The following is a 26890-nucleotide window of genomic DNA, read 5'->3' on the forward strand; positions in this document are numbered from 1 at the left end:
GGACCCACCCATACAAGCCTAGGGGGTGGGAGATCACAACGAACCTCGGCCATCGGTCGGAGTCGACACTGCCCCTGGTGGATTCCATCCCCGTGATATCTCAGAGCCAAGTGCAATTTGAAGTTCCACCTTGGCCTTTCATAACTCCTTCCATCTTCCCTCACTCCTTTCCAACGCTCCCTCTCCCCTTCGCGTTGTGGTTCGACCCATCTCTGATTGGTCTTTTGGGCCTGGGTGTCGGTGCGCATGCGCGAGCTCCAGCTGTCAGCAGCCGGGGCCGCGGGACCCCCGGCGGAGGTGCAAGTACTTGGAGCCCTGCGCGGCCGTCGCCATGGCAGCGCAGGCCACGTGGTGATGGGGCCGCCCACCCGGCTCTCCGCTCCCGCTGCCTCGCTGTGTCCTGGTGGAACCCGCGAGATTCCGCCCCCGACTGGGCGCCTGGCGAGTCCCCGGTGCCGGGCTGGTTACGGCCCCACCTCCTAGCTCTTTCGGGCCTCACCAGCCCTGCGAGGTAGGTGTCGCCGCCCACGGTACCGACGAAGACACGGAGTTCCGCGGACGCGCAGGGGCCCGCCTGCGGCACTAGCCACTGCGTGACGAGTCAGGAGCTGAACCCCGAGGGCCCTGCCAGCCTGGGTGCTTGGCCGCGGCCCGGGCAGTGGTTGGCCCCGAAGGGAAAGTCCCTGGGTCGGTGCAAATGCCCCCACGCCAGGCTCAGGCCCGGCCCTGCGGGCATTCCCCCAGCCTAGTCGGTGGCACAGCCTTGTCAGTGATGGAATGATCCAAATGTCTGCCTCTAGCCCACCCTCCTTAAGTGCATTTCTTGACCTGAAAGTTTCTTCAAAATCAAGGATCAACCTTAAATGCCTCAGGGCGAATGGGGATATTTGAAGTACAGACCTGAGCCTGTTTTGCGAGAACAGAGTGGAGGGGACTGTGGCAAACTAGAGAGCGTGTACCGCGCAGCCACTGCCAGTTGTGGCCAAGTGGAAATGCCCCCTAGTGTTGTCCGTTCTGACATTTCAAGAGAACCTGTAGACCTGCATTTTTACAAAAAATATCTTGATTTGTAAAACCTGTGCAATAAAATTCATCTACCAGTAAAATTCATCTACCAGTCAGGTTTATCCCAAGGACTGCCAGTTTGCAGCCTGTTGTAAAGAATGTTTTTAGAAAGCCATTAATTAGAGAAGACATCAGACCTGGATTAAATTTCACCTCTGCCACTTACTGTGCTGTGTGACCCTGGGCACTTTACTCAAACTCAGGGATTTGGTTTCCTCTTCTGTAAAAACAGAGAATAATAATACCTTCCTTCCTGGCTTAAATGAGAATTAAGATCTTGCATGCAAAATATTGTGCCCTATAAATTACAGAGTAAGTGCTGGATAGAAGGGTGGCTGTGGTTATTGCTGATGCTCAGAGCAGCAGGACACAGTTAACAAGTGTGGGTTTGAGGCGTGGCTCTTTGTGACCAGCAAAGAGGCCTTAATACAGTTCCCTGTCTCTTTAAGGAAAAGTGATCATTTCCCCTGCTCCAAAAGTTTCTGGGTAAATCTAAAGTGTTGTTTTTCCACAATGTGAACAAATGTTTACTGAGCATCTTCTACGGTGAAGAAAGTCGCTGAGAAAAGCCAGTGGTTCACAGGACTTAGTCCGTTTCACAGATGCAAGAACTGAGATCAAGAGAAGAACAGGTCAGACCAGAACCCAGGCCTTACCCCCTCCGGCACAAGCTTCTTTTACTCCACAGTGCCGCTTCCAAAGCCCTAAATGGCTCACAAACAACCGTCCTGGTCTAAAAGCCTCAGAGTACCTCTGCCTCTCTCCTCCTGTTGCTGTAACGCAAGTACCAGGTGTCAAGTGACAAAAAAGCACACAACGTGAGAGCTGTAGTTCCGTTTTACTTGGGGCTTACTGAGGACTATAGCCTGGGAGACAGCCTTTCAGCTGTGCAGCTGAGAGATGTACAGCTCTGAGGAACTGCTCTGAAGAGGTAGAGGGGGAGGTCAGTATGTATAGAAGTTTGTGAAGGGGGTACATGCAGTCAAGCACACATCTTGGTAAGAGGTTGCTGCTAGTCAGGAGGAGCAGATGTCTCTGCTAATGATTTTAGTGCTTTTCTAGGTATGAGAAGAGGTAAGGATCTGGGATCATAAAATCTTCTGAAAATCTCTAACTATCCGAAGTCCTATTCTGCCAGATTTTCCCAGAGCACAGAGCGCCTCATCCCTGATCTCTGCCCTGAAATCCTTTCAGAGTGTGTTAAAGGTCAGCGACTGCCGTGGCTCGTGACTTCGTCCTTGTAGAGGCAGATGGCAAACGACATTCTTTAGTTTGCACAGGAGCTTCTTACAGCAGGAAGCTTTCAACTTGGTTGCAAAAGTGGAAGAAGAAAGGAATTCCCATGATCTGTTTCCTTTACAACTTGCATGAGGCCGTATTAGTTTCCCAGAGCTGCTGTATCCGAGTGCCACAAACTGGATGGAGGGTACAGCAGAAATGTGTTGTGTCACAGTTCTAGAGGCTAAAATTCTAAGATCAAGATGTCAGCAGGGTTGGTTCCTTGTGAGGTGGTGAGGGGTCCAGGCTTCTCCCCTGGCTGCTGGTGGTTCGCTGGCCATCATTGGCCTTCATCTGCTTGTAGAAGCATCACCCCGATCTCTGCCTTCATCTGCATGTGGTGCTCTCCCTGTGTATCTAAATTTCCCCTTTTTATAAGGACACCAGTGATAATGGGTTAGGACTCACCGGCTCACCCTAATGGCTTCATTTTAACTTGACTGCATCTGCAAAGACCCTGTTTTCAAGTGAAGTCACCTTCTGAGATCCTGGGGGTTAAAAGACCTCAACATTTAAATCTCAGATTCAGCCCATCACGGGGGACCTGCACAAGTTCAGGGACCTGCCAACTCACTGTGTGTTCATCATAGCAAGTGACTGGACGATTGGTATTGGAAGTTCTTGATGGGAGCAAGTGAAGGAGTTCTATGTGAAGATGTACATTGACCAGAGCGACACAGTGCTGAGAAGGCTTTGTTCACTTCCTCTGAACCCCTTCGCCTGCCCCCGTCCCTAGGATACTCCAGGCTCTGGTGGATGAAAAGCATCCTCACTGGCTCTGCCGGTCTTAAATCTACTCAGCTTGAATTTGACGCTGAACTTGTTAATTTGTTAATTCCACCAGGCCTTCTGTACAGAGTGGCTGGAATGTGCATGCTTCACCCTAAATCGTCCTCCACCCCAGCAGAATACGAACTCTGAATCAGAGGAGCCCCGACCTGGAGGCAAACTTTTTAAGCCTTTCTTTGGAATCCTGGGGGTTTGCAGTAGGAAGTGCTCTTCCTGTCTGCACAGCTAGCTGTCCTTACGTCTTTACGCTCACTGTACTTTGTGACTTACTCTGTTGTGAACTGAGTCGTGCCCCTAAATTCCTGTGTCACAGCCCTGATCCCCAGTGTGACTGTATTTGGATATTGGGCCTTTAAAGAGGTAATTAAGATTAAGTGAGGTCCTAAAGCTTTAACCCCTATCCTATAGGACTGGTGTCCTTATAAGAAGAGGACAAGACAGCAGGAATCTCTGTCTGCACAAGGACAGAGGCAAGGCCGTGTGAGCAGACAGCAGGAGGCAGCCGTCTACAGGCCAGGAGAGGCCTCCCCAGAGACCGGTCCTCATGGCACCTTGAGCCTGGGCTTCCAGCCTCCAGAACTGTGAGAAAATTAACGCCTGTTGTTCAAGCCCCCCAGGCTGTGCTGCCCTGTTACAGCAGCCCAGGCTAAGACAATTCTAATCTGGTTTCCTTCTCTTTTGCCACAGTCCCCTCTGCCCTGTGCCCCCGACTTGACCTGACACTGTTCTTTGGGGCTCTGGCCTGGACTCGCTTCTTTGCTATCCACAATCTCACCCGATCCCAGGACTGTAAGTACCATCTGTACACTGATGACGCCGGGGACTTTGTCCTTTGACCTGACTCCTTTCCCGGCCCAAACTGCCGACCTGATTTCTCCATCTGGATATCTAATACCAGTACTCTTCAACTTTTTTTTTTCAACACTATGGCACACCTAGTAAATGAATTATTCATCCAGCATATTTCCATAAATAGGTGAGGATTTACAGTTTACAGCCAGAGGCGGTCAGCCCTGGCTGGGGTGGGCATGGAGGGAAGGGGAATGGGTTCTGGCTGCCCGGGGTCCTACCCAGCTGCCCCAAGAGCTGAGAGGACCAAGACGCCAGGCACTCCTGTGAGCCAGTCACGGCTCGAAGGGCTGGGGCACGTCGGTGGAGGATGGGCATTCTCAACTACAGAGTGTGCAAAACCAGCCTCGTCCTCACAGCCTGAATGGCCCCACATGGCAGCTCTGAGCCCATCTGCTTGCCCCGGGGGCTCCCTGCACTCCGGCCCCACTGGCTGGCCACCATACTCTGTCTCAGACTTGCCTTGGTGCACGCCGCTGAGATTTCATGGGCAGGAGTGAGAGTCTCCCCATTTCTAGTCCTGCGTTTTTTTCCTTTCCATCAAGCTGTAGAAAACATTTGTGAGCACCCACAGCCATAGAGAGGAAGACGACTTTATAATTTACTGTCTAAAATGGGAGACTTGAGAGTGCAGTGGGCGCTGGCAATAATTACACCAGAACAGCAGGTGTAAATTGGGACTTAAACTGGGATATGTGGTCACCTGTATGATCAGGCCAGCCAGGTGGCTGTTCTCCTGCTCTCTGCACATCCCCTGCTCGATCAGTCCCTGCCTCACCTTCACCCTGCTCACCTGACCAACCTTCCCTCTTAATCATACAGCCTAGTCAATAACTAGGTATCTGCCCCCTGGCCCCAGCTAGTGATTTCTCTAAGATCAGAACTATCTCCACTGTGATAGTTTGTCAAAGGGGCGGCGAGGGGTGGCCCCTCTCATGGTTTCCCCAGCAACCGATGAGCCAACGTGACGTCAGTTCCCCCTGTGACTGGTAATCTCCCCTTCCGCTGCTATTGAAGACCGCCGCCATGTCCTGCCTGCTGTCTGCTGCACACGGCGGGGTGTCGCTCTGGGACCTTGCTTCAGACGTGTGAGATCCCCCAGTCGATGTCTCTGTCACTGACTCTGGGCTCTTTCTTTGGTCTTGAAACTGGGCGGGTACAGGGCTTGCAGGCCCGTGGGGTGCAGCCTAACATCACCCGAACTATAAAGATAGAAATTCTGCCATCTCCCCTACTCTCTCCCTGCCCTAGAATAGAAGAGGGCTGGGGTCAAATCCCTCCCGGTGTTAAGTTGGAGGGACCCAGGGTGGAGGGAAATAAATAAGAAAAAGTAATTAAGATTAAACCCCAGATGAAAAGCTTCCTAATTGAGTGAAAGATGTCATTGTAACTGAGTGCTAGTTCCCATGGGGGCTTATCACCACCAGAAGAGGCCGTGTTGCTTCCTCCAGGCTGTAGATGGACTGAGGGGCCTGAGCTGGCGGGAGGGGACTGACTCGGACCCTGAAGGCCTGGGTGCAGTTCTGGCTTCGCCTGGACTCCGTGTGTGGGCTGGGCAGGCCCCCCGCCCCACCGCAGCCACGGCTTTCTCAGCTGAGAAAGAAGGGTTGGCAGTAGAAAGCGCTCAGTGACTGGGTAGCTGTGGTGGGATCTCCTGCAAGTCACTCCGCAGCCTTACTCCCATCTAACAAGGGATGGCATCATGGCCAGTAAAGCTGGGACCAGAGCCCAGGTCCCTTGGTCCTTAGTCCTTGTTTGTTCTGTGAAACCACACGTCCTGACGTTATCCCTGGAGGGAAAGGGGAGGAGGAAAGGGCAAGTGGAAATGAGGGGAGAGGAGAAATCAGTCCACCAACGGGAGGCTTCCCACTGCTGCTGGGTGCGTCCAAACTCCCTGACATGACCGGCCCGTGTCCCCATGTCCCCTGTCCACTCCAGACCTCTCTCCCTCCCTCAGGCATGTCACCTCAGAGCTTAATCCTGCTCAGGCTGCCGGTCTGCATTCTGAACGTCACATCCTCGAGGAAGCCTTCTGGCCTCCGTGTCAGTTGGGAGGTGGGTCCGCTGCTCTAACAGAGATCTGAGTGAACAGCGGCCGAAACAGGATAGAACTTTCCTCTGATGTAAAAGCCCCGGCTCACCCGAGGCCCTGCCACGCAGAGGGGTCCTGCTCCTTCTCCTTTTTCTTCCATCTCCCCCAGGGCGTCGCCCTCCCCTGCAGTAGATGAGCTGGCACCCCCGAACATTCCAGAAGCAGGGAAGGCCAGGAGGGGGCACAGCACTTCCTTCTAAGGCCGGACCCGGAAGTGTGCGCAGAACTTCGACTTCCATCCTGTGGGCCAGAACCTGGTCCCCGGGCCACGTCCAGCTGCGCGTTTTTTGGGGGGCAACCATGTGCCCCATTAATAGGGATTCCGTTTCTATGAGGGAGAAGGAAGAGTGGATGTTTGGGGGCCAGTGGCAATCCCTGCCACACCTCCCAGTCCAGTAAGACCTGCCAGCTGGTTTCCACAGCATCTAGACTCTTCCTTCATCCTGCTCGTTACACTACGACCGTCACTGTTTTTACGTATTTGTAAGACACCTGTTTTACCCTCCCATAAATACGAGGGCAGGAACCATAAGTACACCCGGTGCCTAGGACGCAGGAACCATCTCCCAATGTTTGTCAACTCACTGAGAGGATTCCATGGAACAAATCAAACATTTAGGTGTGATTCAGAGAAGGAACACACATTTTCATCCTGGTCCCAACCATTTCAAACCAGGCTGCGGACAGATTTCTCACCTGGAATTACATCAATATGTCCTGTTAGCTCTGTCTCCAATGTGAATCCCCAGTCCGGCTGCTTCCTGACTCCCCACCCAGAAGCCACTGCCTGGCGCCTCTGTAGGAACACTGTTGTGAGAGATTGGCTTGTTACTGACAGATCCTTTGGAAACTTGGGGACTTGTGTCCTGGAGCCTGAAACCATGGGGGACACAGTAGGGCTGAGCAGGGGTCAGGATGTCTGCCTCACAGCGTCATGCTCCCACTTTTGAACCCCCACCACAGTTGCTTGCTCTGTGTGCCCTGGAAAGATTTATGCTTTAGCAGAAAATGCCAAGTTTTACCTGCCACTCAGTGACGTACCAGATCCCCGGAGCCTCCAAATTGGAAGGCGTATCAGTCAGGGTTCGCCCAGAGAAACAGAACAGCAGGGGTTATGTATCAGGAGACTTACTGCCTGGAAATGACCTGGGCAGCTGGAGGGGCTGGCAGAGCAGGTCTGAAAGCTGCAGTGGTGCACGCCGACCGACCGGCAGGAAGGGCGGGCCAGGACTCAGCTGGGCTGCAGCTGTGGCCCCAGGTGGAACTTTGTCCTCCTCGGGGAAGCCTCCATTCTGCTCTTAAGGGCTTTCCACCGACAGAATCAGGCCCTCTCTGATGACCTAGGTTAACCTCTCTTGCTAAAAACCAGCTGATGATGGACTTTGCCACATCTCCAAATTACCTTCCCAGCAACACCTAGGTTAGCACTTAAGAATAAACGGGGAAAAGAGCCTCGCCAAGGTGGCACATAAGAGTGACCATCACCAGGAGGGAGATTCCTCACTTCTGCGTGACATTCTGAGTAACTAGGAAATGATAGAAGCGGTGTGACAGCCCATTTCCCCAGACCCTCAATCTCTCTGGCTAGCTGCTCAAAAACAGCAGTAATTGAACTTGATTTCACAATTATTATTTGTTCACCCAGGTTTGGTTGCTTAGATACAAAGCAGTTCATTTGCAGCCAAATCTTCCTAAGCTGTCCCATAGATATTATAATGTTCCAGAAATATGTTCAGTAATAATTTTTAAGTAATGGCTCCCAAAGTGAACACATTTCTGCTCCAAACAATATACCCTGTTTGACTGTTATCAACCCCTGTGTAATATTTATTAAGTAACTGCTATTCTAATGCTGCTTATGGGATATAATCTGCATTTCCAGCAGAGTTTATTCTGCAGGTCTTCAGCAACCTTTCTGAGGCCTTTGGGATGGCTGTAGCATACTTCCCCTCCTTGATACAAAAGGAATTTAATGTCTATTTAAAAAATTGGAGTATAAAATAGAAAGATGTAGAGAAGAAAGTAATCACCCTTACCTCCCTATCTACCACCGAAGAATATTCTTTCATATTTATATATATACAAAATCATACTATTTATGCAATTCTGAATCTTGCTTTTTAAACTTAACATTATTTTGTGATTAATCCATGTAATTAAGTTTATGAATACTTCAGTGAGTTCATATAACTGTACCATTTAACCATTCTTTCATTGTTGGACATCTACATTGTTTCCAGTTATTTACAATTACAAAGAATCCGCACACAAACTTGCAACCAGTAGATAGATAGGTTCTGGGGATCTCCGTGCACAGCCTAATGATTACAGCCAACAATGCTGTGTTATAAACTTCAAAGCTGCTAAGAGACTAGATCTTAACTGTTCACACCCCAAAATGGAATGATAATCATGTGCAGTGATAGAGGTGTTAGCTGTTGCTCCAATGGTAATCATATTGCAACATGTAAGTGTATCATATCACATTATGCACTTGAAACTTACACAATGTCACATGTCAGTTATATCTCCTAAAAAAGAATGCCAGGAGGAAGATCTTTATGTTGATCTTTGCACACATTTATGAGTATCGCCTAGATGTTTATTCTTTGATGTGAAATTATGGGAAGAACAGGTATGAAGTATATAAGCCTTTTGACATATACCAACAAACTGCTTTCCAGGTTATTAGAAAATTTTTGAAAGATTATCTCACATCATTTGAGAACTAGAAGAGTCAATATCTTTAGTTCCTAAACAGCTTATGAGCAACTTAGTATATTTATCTTGTAATGGAAACAATTATTTGTTTAATTCCTTAAAATATGAGATACTCTATTTGTTACTGATACAGCCTAGAACTTGGGTCACTTCTCTTCTGTGAGCCTTAAATGTTCGGCTAGGACACTGCCTTTCCCTGATGGCTTTCTTCTGCCTTTCCAAGTGGTATCACAAGCCAGCATGCTGTCCCTTGGCCTTATCGGTGACAAGGTCTTCAGAAGACACAAGCCCCTCAACGCTGAGTCATCGTGTGTGAGGGAGAGGCCCGGCCAACCGCGGTGGTTACCTTCTCCCCTGCTCTGTCCCATCTGACACTGCTCAGGAAGAGCCTTTGAGGTCTAATTAAGGTCCGTTTCCCTGCTCTGTCACAGCGCCCTGTAAGGACTGCCAGGCGAGAATGAAGGTCCTTTTGCTCAAAGACCCTAAGGAGGATGACCGTGGCCAGGATCCCTACATCAGGGTAAGTGCCTGAGGCGATGGTCCCAGAAAGCACAGCCCTGCCTCGTTAATGAAATCGAGGGGCTGTGAAAGGTCCTGTGACAGGATGTTTTCCCAATTTTCCAAACCCTGGCCAACTCAGAACTATATTCTTTTGTTTGCAGGAATTAGGATTATACGGACTTGAAGCCACTTTGATTCCTGTCTTATCCTTTGAGTTTTTGTCTCTTCCCAGTTTTCTGGAGAAGGTGAGGTTCATCAGTCCGTGTCTGGGCACCCCCGTTTATGAGTGGCACGCATTTGGTTTCTGTGGAATCCTCGCCAGCCCTAGCGGGAGGGACTTGTTCACTACCCCGCATTTCACTACCAGACTTTAAAACTGGGATGGCACAAGCTCACCTGGCCCCAGGAGTCTGATGCTGCTGGGTTCTCAGCCTGAGCCCCTGCCAGCCCCTCCAGAGAGCCAGCTGACCCGGAGGTGAGGCCGGGATAGGGGCCCGGGAGAGCTGGCTGTGCTGAGGGCGCCCAGCCTGCACTGCTCTCGGCCTTTCAGAGCCTTTCCTCTTCCTCCTCTCACTTAATCGTGCCCCCTGAGCTCAGCAAAGCTGCCCAGCAGGTGTTTTTCCCCAGCTTGGGCAACTTGGCTGGTCCTCCAGCACATAGAGGGGAGAGCTGGGACCGCTGCCTGGTGGAGTGAGAGATACGGCCGGAGACAGTCCTGGGAAAGCCTTCCAAATGTTTCAGGTTAGAGATTCAGTGCCCCCAGCAACGTGGACCCGTCACCAGGCATCTCCCCTGGGGATCCATTCTGGACACCCGGGCCAGAGCCAGGGTGGCTTCCTGGGCCTGGTGTGCGCAGCCCTGCCCACCGGGCTCCCCAGCCGCTGTTAGCACCAGGGAGCTCTGTGCCTGAAAACCCGCCCGTCACTCTGAGAAAAGCCGCCCTGCGTTCTCCCTTTGATTTGAGGGAGATTGAATTATTCATTCAACAATTTACTCAACAAACATTGGTCTGGCTTCTGTCGTGCTCCCATGCCCTGGGTTTGTGTGCTGTGAGGACGCTGTAAGAGGGCCCGAGTGGGCACGCTTTTCCGAAAACAGCTCTAGCCGGGAACCAGAGCTCAGCATGTGAGGTCGTTGCTAGGACCTCGTGGTCAGACAAATACTGGAGTGTCCGCAGGAGCCTCTCCACCCCACTGGCCGGCTCTTCCCGCCGGGGCGTCCTGACCCCTCTGTGAAGCTCCGGGCTCGGGGGTCGCAGGGGCCTGGGCGCCAGTCCCGGCCCCGCCACTCACCTGGGGCTGGCTCCGCATTCTCTCCAAGGCTCTGTGTCTGAACCTGTGCGGTGCAAATAGGTGAGCACGTCTCGAAGGGTGCTGTCACAGGCTCAGTGCGGGATTATGGGTAAAACAGCCCAGTGCCCAGCTCAGAATACATGTTGCCTAGATTTTATCATCATTTCTATCCTTGAAGACCAGGGCTTCTGCGTGGATATCACTCTTTGCATATTCCAGTTTTATTACAGACACAGGTCGAGTCTACCAGCCTGCCTGCACCCCAGCCGAGCCCAGGCTGAGTCACATTGCCCCCTTGGCTCCATTACACCTGCCACCTGACATTGCTCTGGCCTGTCTCTCCCCAGGACCATGAGCTGCTTGAGGGAGAGGCTGTGAATTCACCTGTCTATCCTTAACGGCCGTAGTAAGCTCTCATGTCTTGAGTGGATGGATGGATGGATAAGTGGGTGGAAGGAATTAGTTTGCCCCCTACTCTTGTGAAACGTGTGGAATTCTGGGAAGTGTGGAACTTGGCCATTATATAAAATGCCTTCATTGCTGTTCGGTGTGCAGCTGTCTCAGCCTGACAGTTACGGGGGACTCATTTTCACCAGCCCCAGAGCAGTAGAAGCAGTGGAGCTGTGTCTGGAGAAAGACAATAAAGCCGAAGGTAAGGGTGGGTCTGCTGTGAATTCCCCTGGACTTTTCTGTCCTCTGATTTCTCCTATTGGTGATACTAGATCCCAGAAATAGCTGGACTTCAAGTTTGAGAAAAATGCAGTGAGTTGGCTCAAAAAGTATTTAGGTACCTGGTTACTTCATGTTTCTGTAACCTTTGGAGGGAACAGAAGATGGCCTTTCTTCTTCTAAGCTGTTTCTTAATGTCCCACGCAGAATGACACATAACCTGCTAGCCTTCTGGCGGGAGTGAGCCACGTTTCCCGGGGAGACAGGAGGCAGCGCTGCCTCCTGAACGCCCAGGCAGGTGTCGCTGAGGGGGGGTCTAAGGTTCACCTGCCAGATGGTCAGAGTTTCCCTCACAATGTGTGGTCACCGGTCCTTTCCTCCAGGGGACGATGGGAAGATCCCACAGCACCTGAGAAAACAGTCCCTGCAGTGCCAGGCACCTGAGGACACGATCCCCTCCCAGTCCCTCCTCCTGCCTCCTTCCCTTGTCATCAGAGCCCGGCTTAGTCTGTTCCATCAGGCAGCTTCGTAACTGACATTTTGGAGTGCCTGCCATGTACCGGGCTCCGTGTTAACTTTGCATGCATGATCTCGTTTAATCCTAGACCAGGCACACCTACCGTGGTCCTCATTTTACAGATGAGAAAACTGAGCCTTGGGGAGAGTCAGCACTGGTCCAAGGCCATGGAACCAGTCAGTCAGGACAGACCAGCTCCAGTTATACCAACGAGTGGAGGCAGCAGGGTGGGTGGTTACCCAGAGCATGTGGCAGCCAGCTAGGCCTGGGTTCAGGTGGCCGTTCTGACCCTGGCGAGCTCCTTGACCTCCTGAGCCTCAGTTTCCTTGTTTGTGAAGTGGGCACAAATATACCTGCATCCGAGGAGCATCACTTCTACTAGCGAGAGCTTCCCGAGGGTCTAAATGCTTTACCCCCGAGGTGGCGGTGATGAGCGTTTCCACTTGACAAACGAGGAGCCTGAGGAGCAGGGGGTGTGAAACTCTCCAAGCCCATACCGTCTGTAGGCTGCAGATGAATGATTGCAGCTACGGTGTCTGAGTCCCGCAGAGACGCATTCAGAGCATCTCCTGGCGCGTGGCAGGCGTTGTTAGTGGCTGTGCTCAGTGGCCATTCTGCTCCCTTTTTACAGTTAATTAGGCTTTCATCGTAGCCAGAACACCCCCTCTTGGTGTCTCGTACACACATTTACCTTCCCGCTGAGGAGACAGTCTAAGGTTCTTCTTGCGGGGGAGGACTCATGCTGTCCAGTCAGCGAGGGGCTCGGAAGCGGAGCCCTGGGATCTCCAAAACGGAGAAGGGCAACTCGAGACGGAGAGGCCCCGTGTTCTCTGCCAGGTGGTGCCTTGGGAAGCTGGCTCTTACAGTTGTGCTTTTCCTGTTGTGTGTGTTTTGAGGATGAAGATGACGAAAAAGAAGAAAAGCCCAAAATGGACACCGTAACTTTTTACAGCACTTTCTGGTTTAAAAAGGGTTTTCCCGTACATTTTCTTTTTTTTTAATTGAAGTGTAGTTGATGTGCAATATTATGTAAGTTACAGGTGTACACAGAGCCCATGCATTTTCTTACTTTGAGTCTCACAACAACTCTACGATACAGGCAGTAGAGGTGCAGTTAAGTCCAGTTATCTTGACCGGGAAACAGACGAGGTGGGTTAGCTGACTCGCCAGGAACAAACCCAAGTTAAAGGGCAGAGCCGGCTCTGAAGGGCAGGGCCTTCTGTCTTTTTTTCTTAGTGAGTCTAGCTAAGGGTTTATCAATTTCATTTATCTTTCTTAAAAAATAGCTCTTATTTTCGTTGATCTTTTCTACTGTGTTTTGTCTGTATTTCATTGCAGCCACTGTGAGCTTTATTATTTCCTTCCTCCTCCTGACTTTTGGCTTTCTGATTCCAGCCAGGGCTGGCTCCAGCCGATGTCCACTGCGAGGCTTGGAGAATGGCTTGTTCACATGCTGTGGATAATTTTTTAATAAATATTATTTACATCAGTGGAGTAGGAAAGGAAAGAAGGTGAAACTCAATCTCTGTTGCTATTTAAAAGATGATTTCTCAAAGGAGCGTAAAGGGTGGAGTAACACTATTGAATTTAAGGGAAAGTTATGCTCATAATCAGATTTTAGGGAGAAGAACTCGTGTTTCCTTGTCTTCTAAAAGGGTGTCGAACGCCAAGTGGCCTCGTGGTACATTTATACAACCCATTTTATCTTGGTATTTCTTTAATCCATATTTTAAATTTTTTTTGTCATAAAATGGCAGTGTTTTCTATTAAATTGCATTTGTTTATGAACCTGGAATTTATTATCTCTGCGTTGACCTAATGGATAGTGAGCCCTCTCATCTGAGATGACAGTCTCTCGGCTGCTTTCAGATTTATGTAAATAAAACCAGTTGTGTTGCTTTATTGGCATGTAAGTTGCCTCTATTTCATGACCAGTAATTTTTCTTTAAAAGTCTAGATTTTTTAGTTTTAATATCACCATGCAAATTAATTCTTCAGGTTGTGTTTGTTTTCTGATACACATTAAAAATGCTTGCGGTGTGAACTGTGGAAGTGATTTAATATTAAGCAAGGCATCCTGAAACATCTGCCTAAGTGATTTTTTAAAATTGTCCTGCAGAATATGAACAGTGTGAAAATGGGTTTTAGTTTGGGATACTGTTCTTTGTATTCAGTTAATAGTTTGCCTCGCTCACAAGGCATAAACCAGTAGCCTTGGGCAGCTGTCCAAATGGCCACTTTGATATTTGAAACTCACATAGAATTTCATATTTTACAGTCTGGAAAAAGTCTCTGAAAGAAAAGTGGAATGCCAAGTCGGTGTATGTGGTGGGAAATGCTACTGCTTCTCTAGGTAAGCAATTAAGATACAAGTAAAACACCAAAGAATGACTGTGATGTTGTGATTATAATGAGAAATATATATCTCTGGTCTTCATCCCTATTCCTGACAACAGAGCTCCTAAAACCTTTGGAATTTCCTAAATGATAAGAAAGATAAAGACGTCTTTTGTTGTTCACAACACACCTCTTTCAACTCCACCTGAGTTGACTTTAATGAGGTGATTTTGGTCACCAGTGACCGATGATTTGATCAGCCAGGCCTATGTAACGGAGCTGCTGTAAAAACCCAAAAGGACAGTAGCATGGAGGGGTTCTGGTGGTAGTGTTTTCCACATTTTTACAGACAGTCTGGAATTTATGTATTCTTTTTAAAGCACAAAATGTAAACAATGAATGATTAAAAATTAACATTAACATTTTTGAATTACTTAACACTTAGCAATTGCAATTAAATGAACCTATAACTTTGGTTCAAAACAGTTCAGTTTGTCCAAGTGAATATTAAAATTTGGGGGGAGGGTGCAGTGTGAATGAAAAAAGTTTAAGGATTAAAAGCGCTTTTTCGGAAGAACGGAATGAGGTTGGGGAAGAGACCAGCCGGGAGTGGCTGGGCTAAGTAAGAGATGACCGGTGGTACGTGGCTTCTGTGGGCGGCGTGACCCCTCCACCGGGTCAGCACATCAGCCGGGAGCGGAATCAGCACCTTGGTTGCCAAGGGAGCCACCCCCACTGTCCTACATCCCCCCCAAAGATAAGCTAAGAATTGGCTTGTACTTTCTTTAATTATTTCTATTTTTCTGGCAGAAGAGGAAAGAAAATAATATAGGTAATTTCTGGCTTATACCAAAAATTCAACTGTCAAATTCAGTGCACTTGTGAATTTTCCTATTTTGACCTTGTACTCCAGATTCACACTTCCCCATGTTAGCTGATAAATAATTTCGAGCTGTCCCATGACCTTCAGTTTGATTCAGGAGTATATACTTCACATTTTGATCTCGCTGTTCTGTCAAATGAGAAGGAAACTAGAAAAAAGAAAATGGTGAGACACCGGTGAGAAATCTGTCTGAGACTTGGAGCAGTGGAGGCTGGGCCCTCACCAGCTACAGCCTGGGTGCCAGAGCTTTTGTCTCAGCTGGGCACTTCGTTGGCCTCAAGCAGCTCCCTGTTTATTGGGTCATGAAGGGAAAGGACATGTTCTAAATGTTGGAAACATAATTTCAAAGGAGGGATGAAATCAGAGATTTGGCAGTTGTAAAAAATCTTTTGGGAGAAACCATACCCTGTCTTCACATGAAGATCAATAACCCAACTTTTGAAAAGTTCTATTTTAGTTTACCTTTCCAGACATGATGGACAAAAGGGGCTGCCTTTAGTGGTTTCTGTTCACCTGAATCTCAGCAAGAGCCTGGAGACCTAGAGGAGGTTGAGCACTGACAGCTAGAGGAGACCAGGCCCCATGTGTTTGTCATCTTGGCTGTGTAACAGATTACCCCAAAACTTAGCATCTAGAAACAATAAGCATTTAATATCTCACAGCTTCTGTGGGTCAGAGATGGCTTAGTTGGGTCCTTCTGGCCCAGGGTCTCTCACCAGGCTGCAGATACCCCAGCTTGGCGAGGGGAGGGTCTACTTCCAAGATCACGCACAGGGACCCACCTCCCAGCTCCCACATGTGGGCATCTCTGAAGGGCTTCTCACGGCATTGCAGCTGGCTTCTCCTGTTGTGAGACAGTCCAAGAGCCAGCACCCAGGACAGAAGCCACAGTCTTGTACAACCTAATCATGGAAGTGATGTTGCATCTCCTTTTTGTTTGAATCGAGCTAGTAAGTCCAGTCCACACTCATGGGGAGGGCTTGATGCAGGGGTGTGGGTACCAGCAGTCACTGGGGCCAGTTCATGGCACACAGGAGCCCTCTGATCACACTGGGCGCACGAGCTTCTGGCTCTCCAGCGGCTGTGAACCAAATCAGGAAAGCTGACCATTTTAAGCAAAGAGAGGAAACAGTAGAAATGTTTCTCAAAGTGGAAATGAAAACAGGGTCCAGTGAGCAACACAGGGTCTCGTTGTGGAAGCCCAGCGAGAAGAGGTGCTCGTGCATCTTCGTAAACGTCGTGACTTGACCTGCAGTTTTGTACATGTTACTGATTGCTGATAGTGGAGAAAAGCACACACTGTATCTTTGCTCTTGGGCTGTGTGGAATCTCACGAGAACATTATTTTGACTAGATAATTTATGCTTATTTCAATAAGACTGAGCCAGCCCCAGGCCCTTCCTTCATCAACATCCCCTGCAGAGTGTTCCCCGTCTGGAAAAGTGCCCGGGAGCCTGGGGGTCGGCTCCTTGCTCAGTTCATGAACAGGAGTCTCACAGGAGTGGTGGGTGCAGCCCCTGTGGTCCTGGGGTCCCTCTTGGCAGGTCATTATGAAACCTCACCTCCCTTCCTTTCTATCTCAGCCCAGCCATGTCAGCACAGGACCCCTTTCTGGAGGAGGGCGGCCTCGTCTCCCTAACAGAACGAGGCCACTGACGCCTTCTGATCGCCCCAGGCGCTCGCCACCTCCTGCCTGGCTGCTGAGAATGCCACCTTCCCGGCTCTCCTCCCTGGTGGCCAGCAGCTTGCTCTCGTCATCTCGTATAACCCTTAAAACAGTCCCGTCTGGTTGGTGTCTTCCCCTCCTGCACACGAGCTGGGTGGCTCTCAGAGGAATTGGAGGTCACCCCAAGCCTCCCCTCCTGGCTCCCCCACGGCGACAGGATGCTGCCATGTCCCCGCACCAGCTTTCAAGGGGAGGCTTTCTCCGTGCCATTTTTAAAGCACGTGCCTCTGTATTTGCACACTAAGAAAACAACACCAGCACAGAAGGACTTTAACAGCCATGGAAAGAAATGTATTTTGTTACTGTTTTCCAGTGAATAAAATGGGCCTGCACACAGAGGGAGAAAACTGTGGAAACGCGGAAAAGCTTGCAGAATACATTTGTTCCAGTAAGTAGAAACACGGCACCCCAAATGAAGCCCATTTATTTTTGTTCGCTGGTCTCACAATCCCCACCACCTCGGGAAAGGGCTGTTTCCTCAGTGCCTCCACCTGATCACTCTCCTTCCAAAGATGAGCTCCAGCCGCGGAGTCGTTCAGCCCTTTGGAAATCCTCAGGCTGTGCTCTCCTGAGCCCAGGGGACGTGCCTTCGTCAGCTTTGGGGTCCCAATCTCACTGACTGACCCCTCTCCTGCCCGCCCCCCCCCCAACGCCCTGCCTAAAACAGTTCACTGGGGTCCAGCAAACGTGGCCCAGGAATGTCTGTGTGCCAGGCTGTCTCCAGGGCCGACGATTTGGCTGCACGCACAGCTGGTGCATTAGTTCTGCAAGGCGAGGAAAGGAACCCGAGTCATTCCTCATCCTCAGGTCCAGAGCCATCGAGCTGGTGCTCCTTGCTTTGCAAACACGAGGCAGAATCGATCAGTGAGTGTCACTTCTGAGACACCACGCCGGTGTTGTGGTTAAGTGACTGAAGGCTTGGAGGGTGGGTGGGAGCACCTTCTGCCCTCATCTCGGAGGGTCCTGGCCTGCGTTCTTTGCAAAACCTCTGTTCCTTGCTCTGAGTTACCACCAGCATGTCTGTGGTTCCTAATAAATCTTCAGTTCGCAATTAGAATATCCAAGTAAGACTCCGTCTTCACTACTAACGGGGACTTTCACCTTGGCTTCACCCAGGCGTTAATGATTTTCTTCCCCAGGAAACATTGAGGCTTGATTTTAAAAGCTAAGAGTCTACTTCCAGGGCTTGGAGTAGACAGACCAGTTCATAGTTAGGGCTTATTTATTTTACTGAAACACGTACCACTCTGTGCCAGGCACTATTGTAAGCACTTAAAGCTATTAATTCATTTAATCTGATAGCGCATCGTTTTTCCCTCCCAGGATGTCTCCCCTAATGGAAAAGAAAGAGCAAGTTAAGTGGCAAAAGGTGGAAGACAGTTCTCTCATCCTGAGAGAGGCAGGGAGGCGGGAGGGTGTCGGAGGCAGGCAGACCGCACTGCAGTTTACGTGGCTTGTCCTCCGGACTTGCAGCTGAGCTGACGAGGGACCTGCAGCCTTGCGCACCTGCCGGGCTCTTCCTCCGTCTCCCCAGCCGGCCTCGTCATCCCAGGCATCTCCAGTGAAGTGCCCGCTGCCTGCACCGCCTGCATTCCCACAGCAGGCCTGGGCGGGGGCAGTCACTGCGGACTTCTCACGTTGTCAGAGTTTTTCAGATACGCACATCTCCTCCAGTGAAAAAGCTCGGTCTCATTACTGTAGTCACCTATGGTGACTGTTTATGGAGACCCCACCCACCCCAGCTACATAACATTCTCTTAGGATTTTCAACACGGCTCTGTCTCCAGCTCAGCCGGCCAGGCTCCCTTTGTGTTAAAGGAGCAGAGAGTGGGGTCTCCGAGCCCCACAGTTCACCATTTCGTATGGGTTGGGCTCCTGCCAGGTCCTGGTCTCTCCCTGTTGTCCCGAGGGGACCGCATCTCTCACCTCTGCAGAGTCAACCAACTTTAACACTGGCCTATTTAGCTTTGGCCTGTTTGGGTTAAAAATCTGCAGACAGTACGTTTATACCGAAAAGGAATGGGTTATTCGCTTTTGACTTCTTGGAGGGGGTTAGTGCCCAGGGAATACAGTTGTGGCTGATCCCTCCTCTCCTGTGGCAGAAAGGAGTCCTCAACCAGGATATTTCAGGGTTTCCTCCCTTGTGCCGACAAGGCAGTGCCTTTCCATGAAGCCAGCCGGGCTGGCTGGGCCTGCCCGTCCTGGCTCTCTGCTGGGCACCGGAGGTGCAGTGCGAAAAGACAGGCGCCTGCTGTGCGCCAGGATGCATGTCTGAGCACCTCCTCCCTAGTAGTGACCAGCAGTCAGAGAATACGAATGAGCAGCTCAGTACTCTGATAGACCCACAGAGGAGCTGCTGCAAAGGGCAGATGCCGGAATCCTCCAGAAGGCCCTCGCACACCCCTGGGGCTGGGCTTGCAGGAAAAGCAGCCCCTGATTTTGCTGCTGGTCCCACAGCTGCCCTAGAGCAGGTGCTGGGAAGGGTCTGTGGGAGCAGCTTGGGCCCCTAGACTCCTGCACACCCCACCACCCAACACACACATGGACACGTACACCAGAGGGACGCCTGGGCTCTGGTCATGGCTTTGCAAACGCGTCTCTGTGGCTGGCATCTGTACTGCATGCAGACATTCCCTCACGCTGGAAGCGAAATCAGTGGGCATCTGTTTATCTACAGTATGTTTAGAAGTTTCCCAGTTCCCTGTGTTCTTTTATGTCAGTACTAATGTTTACAAAGCGGTTTACAGAAAACATTTGCCAGCTGGTAGTTTTTTAGTAACTGAAAACAAGGAAGCCTGCGTACTCCTGTTGTTTCGCCAGCCTTCGTGGAGATGGGGCCCGAGGAGGGAACGTGGCTCGTTGTCTCCTTCGATTGCAGTCACCAGAAGGAGGTTTGTTCAGAGAGGTCTCCCCGATGTAGAAAAATACATGTTAGTGCATGGCCAACACCCATCAGACCTTCTTACCTCTCGGGGAGGGTAAAGCTCGGTGGTAGAGCGCATGCTTACCTTGCACACGGTCCTGGCTTCAATCCCCAGTAGTTCTATTAAAAATAATAAACAAACAAACCTAATTGCCTTCCCCCGCCCCCCCCCCCCGCAAAAAAAACGTATTTCTGATTGAGAGATGGAGGGGGAAAGTGGTCAGTTTTACTAAAACGCTTTGTTTTCACATTTGGGGACGATGCTGGCATCTGACAGCCCGTCAGTTTTGTTGGGTGGTATCGCCCACTTGCCATCTTCACGATTCTGCAGAGAGCGAGCTTCCAATGACAGATGCCCTGAGGTCTCTGCGCAGAGTGGAGATGTGCGTGGGCAAGAGGCAGGGCCCCTCTCAGCAGGCGGCGCCCCCTCACGGCCATCCGTCAGCCCCTTGGGCAACTGGCCTGGCAGCCACCGTTCCCCCATTACACAAGTGGCCACGCGGCTTGTCTTTGTCGAGGTGGCTGCATGTCCACTCGTGGCCACACCACCACTGGTCTCCTGTATTATGGGCAGGGCCCAGGCTCCAGCCACCTCTCATCCCATCAGGGCTCCTCCAGAGGTGGGTGGTGGTGGAAAGTGTTGCTCTCTTGCCGACACCAGGCCTGGCGTCTGACCTGACTCTGGTCACTGCGCTCTAACCAACACCTGCTGCCTGGCGCCACCAGTACAAGAGTTTGGGAGTGGGTGACAGCAGCCCCCGGCTCATGCGGCTGTTTTTCCCACATGCCTTCGCCCCCATGACCCTGTGATTGTCCTCCCACCCGGTCCTGTAACAGAAACCTAAGATGGGGCGGGGCCCGGAGCTGCTCCTCCCACGCCCCTGGGCACATGCACCTCCTGGAGTTTCTGCAAAGTTCTACAAAGTCTGCTGCTTTATTTGCAGGGGAGTCATCAGCACTGCCTCTTCTGTTTCCCTGTGGAACCCTCAAAGGAGAAATCCTGCCAAAAATGCTCAAGGACAAAGGTGACTAAAATGCACTGACTCGTGGGCACCGCCTTCCAAGGGCTCTTTGGGGACCACAGAGAGCCTTCATGGTAACAGAAGTGTCCACCCTGGGAGACCTTGAGGGAGAGCAGATGTGGGTTGGACCAGCCAGGCTGGAAGGCAGGGCGCCCCTCATGTTGGGTCTAGGGTGCAGCCTGCCCTCCCTGCTTCAGATCTGCTCCCTCCACCTGCTCAGCCCAGCTGGGAGCACGCAGAGGGTTGCGGAGCCCCCACCAGGAGGACGTGGTGTGGCGGGGACCCCAGGGCGGGCACACGCAGAAGTCAGTCTAAGGAGGGAGCTGACCTCATCCCGCAGGCCACGTCCCCCAGCTCAGCCACTCAGGCCTCGCTTCACCTCTGTCCTGGATCCCGGGCTCTGTCTCAGAACCAGCCCCTGTGCCTGGGGCTCTCCAGCTCCGCTGACTCCAGTGTCTTGGGTGTCACCTGCAGGCCTTCTGTCAGAGAGCTGGGCTGGGAGCAGGGGGTCATTAGTGGTTTGGAGCACGAGCTTCAGAATGAGGCAAAAACAGGTTTGAATTCTCTGCTGTTCATTAGCTGTGTGACTGCGCGCTGCCCACACCCTCCCTCTGAGCATCCCCTCGGGGAGGTGGGCGTCAGGAAGCACAGAGCCCGCCTCCTGGAGCTGCTGTGAGATCTCACAGCACGAGGCCTCCAAAAGCAAACGGTTCATGGACCAGCAACTTTTATGTCGCCTTGCTGTTTTGAACCTTTGACAGCCCACGTGAAGAATGTTCCCCAGAATGATCTTGGACCTTGTCACTGTCCCCTCCTGCAGTAAAACGGAGTGAGATTGTATCTTCTACACATATTATTGTCTGTCTTCCAAACGCTACCAGGGAGGATGGCACAGGACATTGGGCAGTGAGATCGGCAAGGTCATTGTCCTTTCTGGACAAGGAAAGGCTGGGAGAGAACAAAAGAGCCTGATCCCAGGTGTCCTTAAAGAAATCATACATAAATCGGAGGTTTGGTACTTCAGCTTTCTCTCTTCAGGTTTTTGGGATATGAAATGGTGATAGGTTGCTATTTTATGCTAAAATCATCTTTATATTTTCTGAGAGGTTTTCTCTCCACCCCATCCATCATTTTCATTAGCCCAAGCACCCACTCCCTCCCTGACACGTTTCGTCATGTCGCTGAGTGGCTGCCCTAATCCGTGTCCACGGCCTTGAAATCTGTGCTTCTCCCTCATCGCCAGCCCTGGCCACACTGGGGGTGTTCAGAGCCACCGAACAGAACAGGAGGGAGTGTGGGACAGTCCCCAGCCTAACCGGTGCATCTGCAGAGGGGGCCCTGGGCCTTTGGAGGGGGGTGGCCCATCCAGGAGAGGCAGAGCTGGGACGCAGCTGGGGCCCCTGCCTGACTCATGGCCTCCCCGTCCCCTGAGAGCTGCCCTTGGACCTCGCCTCCTGGCATCAAGTTGCTGGGGACCAAGGTGCCCAGGCCCCAGAAGGCTCCTGGCTGCCTGCTTCGGCCCCCAGGCTTGTAAAGCTCCCTCAGAGCTCTGCCCCCAGCCCTTGCCTCGTGCAGGATTCCACACAGGCGGCCTCCGCGGTGGAGGGCCGGGGCCAGTCCGGCGGACGGCCCACACAAACTGGAAAAAATGCGTCCACGGCATGAAGGATGGCTGAGGTTTCGGAACCCTTGTCCTTCCTCTCCCATGTGAGCCGCTCCGCAGTGTTAAGCAGGCTGCAGGGGGCCGGCCGAGTCTACCTGCACTCAGTCCACACCTCTCAGCTCCCGGCAGCTTGTTCCAGGAGGGCGTGCCCACTGGGGCAGGGTGGGGTGGGGGTCCTCCACTAACTGCCCCAGGGTGTGTTCCCAGTGCAGTAAAGTCCCTGTCCTGGTTTTGATGTCCAGGGATCCCCATGGAAAGCATACTCGTCTATCAGAAGATCCCACACCCAGGAATCCAGGTGAACCTGCACAGCTACTATTCCCAGCAGGTGCGCAGGGTCCCCAGGGGGAGCCAGGGCGGGGGCGCGGGGTATCCAGGGGGAGCCGGGGCAGGGCGGGCACCCGGGGCAGGGGTGGGTGCGGGGGAGAGGCTGGAGAGGGGGCTGGGCCCACACTGGCAAGGCCTGCAGTGCCCACGGAGGAGTCTGGATGGAATTTGGGAGGCCACAGGGACCTTTGGAGGCTTCAGGCAGACGAGTGCATGGCACTTGTTTGAGTTGATCCAAGTTTCTCATGTCTGTATTCAGTAAGACGTCTCCCCTTCCCCTCCCAGGACAGGCTTCTGAGTGCCTGGCCAGTACTGGGAGCAGAAGGGCCACGTGGGCCAGTCTATCTGCTGTCTGCTCTATTTCCGGAATGGATGGAGAGGTGACAGGGAGCTGGGCTCCTACATGACCCGTATCACTCTGGCCACATAAGCTGGAGGCATCTTCCAGCTGGGCACTAGGTCCACGCTGCCTGTGTCCTCTGACCAGGCAGATGCAGACCTGGAGTCCAGCAGAGGAGCGGCGCCCAGCCTCTCCCATCGCACCCCTCTAAACAGCTCCTGACCTGCACTCGGCCCGATGGAGCCAAGAGTGCCAGCATCAGTGAGGACCCTCTTGCTGTGAATGCACGGGGGCCGCAGGGGGCTCCAGGGGCTGATCGTGACCGGCTAGGGGAGCACGGCTCTCCTCGGCCCCATGGCAAGAGGTGGCCTTGCTTTCTCTCCCTGCAGGGCATTCCAGCCAGCATTACGTTTTTCAGTCCCTCTGGCCTGATGTACAGCCTCAAGTATATTCAAGAGTTATCTGGTGACAACATGGAACAAATTAAGGTGAGGTATTCTGTGCACTTTTGATCTTTTTCAGATTCTTTTTTTAAAATTTTTACTAATTTTCCTAGAGTTTCCCTGTAGAGTCAAAGCACTCCTACCTGCAGATGCCCTGATGGCAGCTGAAGAGAAGGCAGGGCTTTGGGCATCCCAGGCCCCGTGCTTAAAGCTCGGCAGCCCCACTTCCTGGCTGGTGCTCTTGGACAAGTTACTTAACCTCTCTGAGCCTGTTTCCTCATTTGTAATGTGAGGATAACTGTCCCTTTGTGGCCTTTATGACGTGTGTATGGTCTTCCCTGGTAGCTTAGCCTCAGGATGACATGGGAGAGTTCAAGGAAAGCCCTTAGCTCCAGGCCTGGCACAGGTGTTAGCATTCTTCCCCCCTTTTTCCATCTGTCTTGAAATTATCTATCCGAAAAGCATTTCCCCTTTTCACATCTTTTAATTCAAAGGATTTCTGTTCCCATTTTTAGGGACTGTGTTTATTCCGAGTCTACAAGTAGTCCCAGCACTGTAGTGCCTGTCGTGGGGATGCTCTGGGCCAGGCTGGAGGGGACTGAGGACAGGGTGCAGGTGTGACCGGGAGCCCTGCAGGCACTCATACGGCCAGGAGCGAAGGCCCTTACCTTTCGTCACAAGCGCGGCTCATGGTTGTGACTGTCCCCCAGTTTTACAGTGTTAGGCTCAGAGAAGTTGTGCATCCTGTGCTGGGTCACATAGGAGGAGGAGGAGCCATGATTTGGACCTCAGATGACTGAGTCCGTGTTATTGGCCCTGGTGGCCCGTGGATGGGGTATTTCTAGCCGGTATCCCGCGTTGTTCTCACACCAGTTCGGGGTAGGAATCCCAAGTAACAGGAACTACTGTCCTCACTACAGGTGAGACGGAGGCTGAAAGGCCTGCCGAGTCCTGGGGGGCCACTAGACGGCCCAGGGCTTGCACCTGGGTCAGTGGGGAGGGAAAAGAACATCTAGCTCTTAGGTTTGGGGGGATTGAAGAGATATGACCCACAACATGGTCCCACAGTCGTGGGCACGTGGTGAGTGCTTCCTCTCGGGAGGCTGGCATGTGTGACGGTGCGGGACCACCCCAGTTCTGGCCCCTCTGCGCCTGCAGTAGGAGCCCCTCCAGTCCCAGAGGCTGTCGTGACTTGCCTGGGCAGTTACATCAACATAACATATCCCTCCTGCCCCCGCTTCTCAGTGTTTGCCCACTTTGAGGAAGAACGAACAGTGTATTTAATTACACTGTATCTTCTTTCAAAACATACGTTTTTTAAAAGTACAGGTGAACACTTGAAATCTAAACTTAAAGCGTGACCCATTATGAATAGGTTACCGCCCGCCCTGCCCACAGACCACCGGGGCTGAGGGAGCTTCCCTGGCTTAAGTCTGTCACGGGCTGTTTTCATCCCCTTCAGACACTCGGGGCTTCTCAGCAGCCCGGGCCGCCTCTTCCTGCAGCAGTTAAGGGCACCGCCCCTGGTGTTTTGAGTACCACCAGGCCTTGACTCTGCCGTTGCTGGAGGGTGGGGGGGTGGGCAACTGAGCCACCACTGTGAGCATTTAGTGCGGGCTGTCTGGGGCCACAGGGATGCCGTGTACCAGCGGAGTTAGCCTTCATGTCGGCAACTTCACTGGCTCAGGCAGGAATTTCCAGTTTTGACAAAGGATGCAGGCCTGGCCCATGGATTGGGCATCGTCCCTTTCCCGTCCAGCTCTGCCCCCTGTCTGCTGGGTGCCCACCTCCCTCCCCAGGATTCTTGGCAGGACCCACTGTACAGCACTGCACAGCATGCAGGTGGGCCATAGAAGGTCAGGGGGGGCTCCCGACAGCTGTCTCTAAAGGTCACAGAGGAGTCATTACAAAGCAGTAAGAAAGCAAATTCACATGGACCACCAGACTAACGGAGGCAACTGAGTGCTCTGTCCACCACCTGCCAGGTGTGTTCCCTGCTTCTCACGGTCCAACCCCGCACGGGCCGCTGAAGTGGCCGCCTTCACGCTTTGAGGTCACCATCCAGTGGTGGCAGAGCTGGGCTCCAGACCCAGCTGCCAGCCCCACAGCAGGGCTGGCCCGCTAACGGCCCAGGCGGTGCCCAGGGAGGGGGCAGGACATTAGCACTGGGCCTCAGGGCCAGGTCGAGGGGGACACCATATGGCTCTGGGGGCGGCGTCTGCAGCCAGGGCCAGCCCTTCAGGCTCTCTGTGGCCAACCAGGCCTGTGGTGCAGGGTCAGACGGCAGCGCTCTGTGACCAGAGGGTTCCAGAGGGAACAAAAAACTCGGGTGGAAAAGTCATGTTGTGACCAAACTGCTGCCGCTGAAATCCTGTTTGCTACTTGCTGGTTCCTAATCTCAGGGAGTTTCTTTCTTTTTCAACTGAAAAACAAAAACAAAAACAGCTTTATTGAGAAATAACTCACATACCACCATCCTGTGGAGCTGGTGTTTGAGCCCAGCCCTCTGGCTGCTGGTCCTGGTCTCGGTGGCTCCGCTCCCCTGGGGGGCCCAGACCCCGTGCCCGCCACACCCAGAGCCCCTCCAGGCTTTGTTCTGTGCTCCACCCGGCCCCACCCGGGCCCCCAGACACAAAGCAGAGCTGTCAGCAGCGGAAGCTTCTCAGAATGCAGCCAAGGTGGCAGGAGCTGAGTCCAGACCTCGGTCGTGCCCCACACGGAGCCGCAGGGATGGTGAGACCCACTCACGCTGATGGCGAGGCTGTCAGGAGGCACTTTGTAGGCAACAGAGCAAGGTTCACATTGGGAGGTATTATCACGTTTACAAGCTGTCGTGTGGGAGTCATGTCCTAACAGACAGGATGCCTGGTGGGCCTAGTGCCCGTCGCCCTCCGTCTGCTGCGCTCAGGCCCTTCTCTCTTCTCCCTGCAGTTCGTTGCCATCGGCCCCACCACAGCTCGCGCCCTGGCCGCCCAGGGCCTGCCTGTGAGCTGCACCGCAGAGAGCCCCACGCCGCAGGCCCTGGCCGCCGGCATCAGGACGGCGCTTCAGCCCGGCGGGTGCTGAGTCCGCTGTCCCTCGCGCTTCCTGGGCTGCCGCTCCCCCGCGGCCCCGGCAAGGTGCTGCCACCTCCGGTGCAGCTCCCGGGAAGCCGGCGCCCTCAAGCTCCTGTCCCGGCCCGCGTGGAACCCCCGGACGTCAGGCCCACGTGCCCCTGACCTTCCTCCGTGGAGACCACCTGGGACCCTCGCCCGGAGTGTGCCGGCTCCCCTGGCAGCAGGAAGGAAATCAAATAACGCACCCTGGCCACTTGTGTGACTGGGTATTGTCACCTGCTGTCTGTTGTCAGTGCAGAGCAGTGTTTGGGACGGAAACAGACGTGCCCACGTTCTGATAACTGACAGACCTGGTATGATAATAAAATTTGCTGTGTCTGAAGTTTTATTCATCCTA

General features: G+C 52.4%; 1 protein-coding gene across 11 annotated transcripts; it reads left to right on the forward strand.

The window, feature by feature from the left end:
* The first annotated feature begins 235 nt into the window (after positions 1-235).
* UROS (uroporphyrinogen III synthase) lies at positions 236-26890 on the forward strand. Of its 11 annotated transcripts, none has more exons than XR_004323729.1 (14): positions 236-511; positions 3541-3713; positions 3820-3921; positions 9226-9314; positions 9457-9540; positions 11143-11239; positions 14052-14126; positions 17033-17107; positions 17527-17583; positions 19540-19610; positions 20587-20667; positions 22570-22655; positions 23384-23482; positions 26369-26407. XR_004323729.1 is itself a non-coding variant. In XM_032490675.1 (14 exons), exons 4-13 carry the CDS (start codon positions 9252-9254, stop codon positions 23461-23463), a joined length of 828 nt encoding a protein of 275 aa, XP_032346566.1. In that variant the 5' UTR covers positions 236-511; positions 3541-3713; positions 3820-3921; positions 9226-9251; the 3' UTR covers positions 23464-23482; positions 26369-26505. The 11 variants fall into 11 exon arrangements, 9 of the variants coding, with proteins under 9 accessions (XP_032346566.1, XP_032346570.1, XP_032346567.1 ...); XM_032490675.1 differs by having other exon boundaries at positions 19481-19610; positions 26369-26505; XR_004323730.1 differs by lacking the exon at positions 17527-17583.

This window comes from Camelus ferus, chromosome 11 (genome assembly GCF_009834535.1).
Source record: "Camelus ferus isolate YT-003-E chromosome 11, BCGSAC_Cfer_1.0, whole genome shotgun sequence".
Lineage (NCBI taxonomy): Eukaryota > Metazoa > Chordata > Mammalia > Artiodactyla > Camelidae > Camelus > Camelus ferus.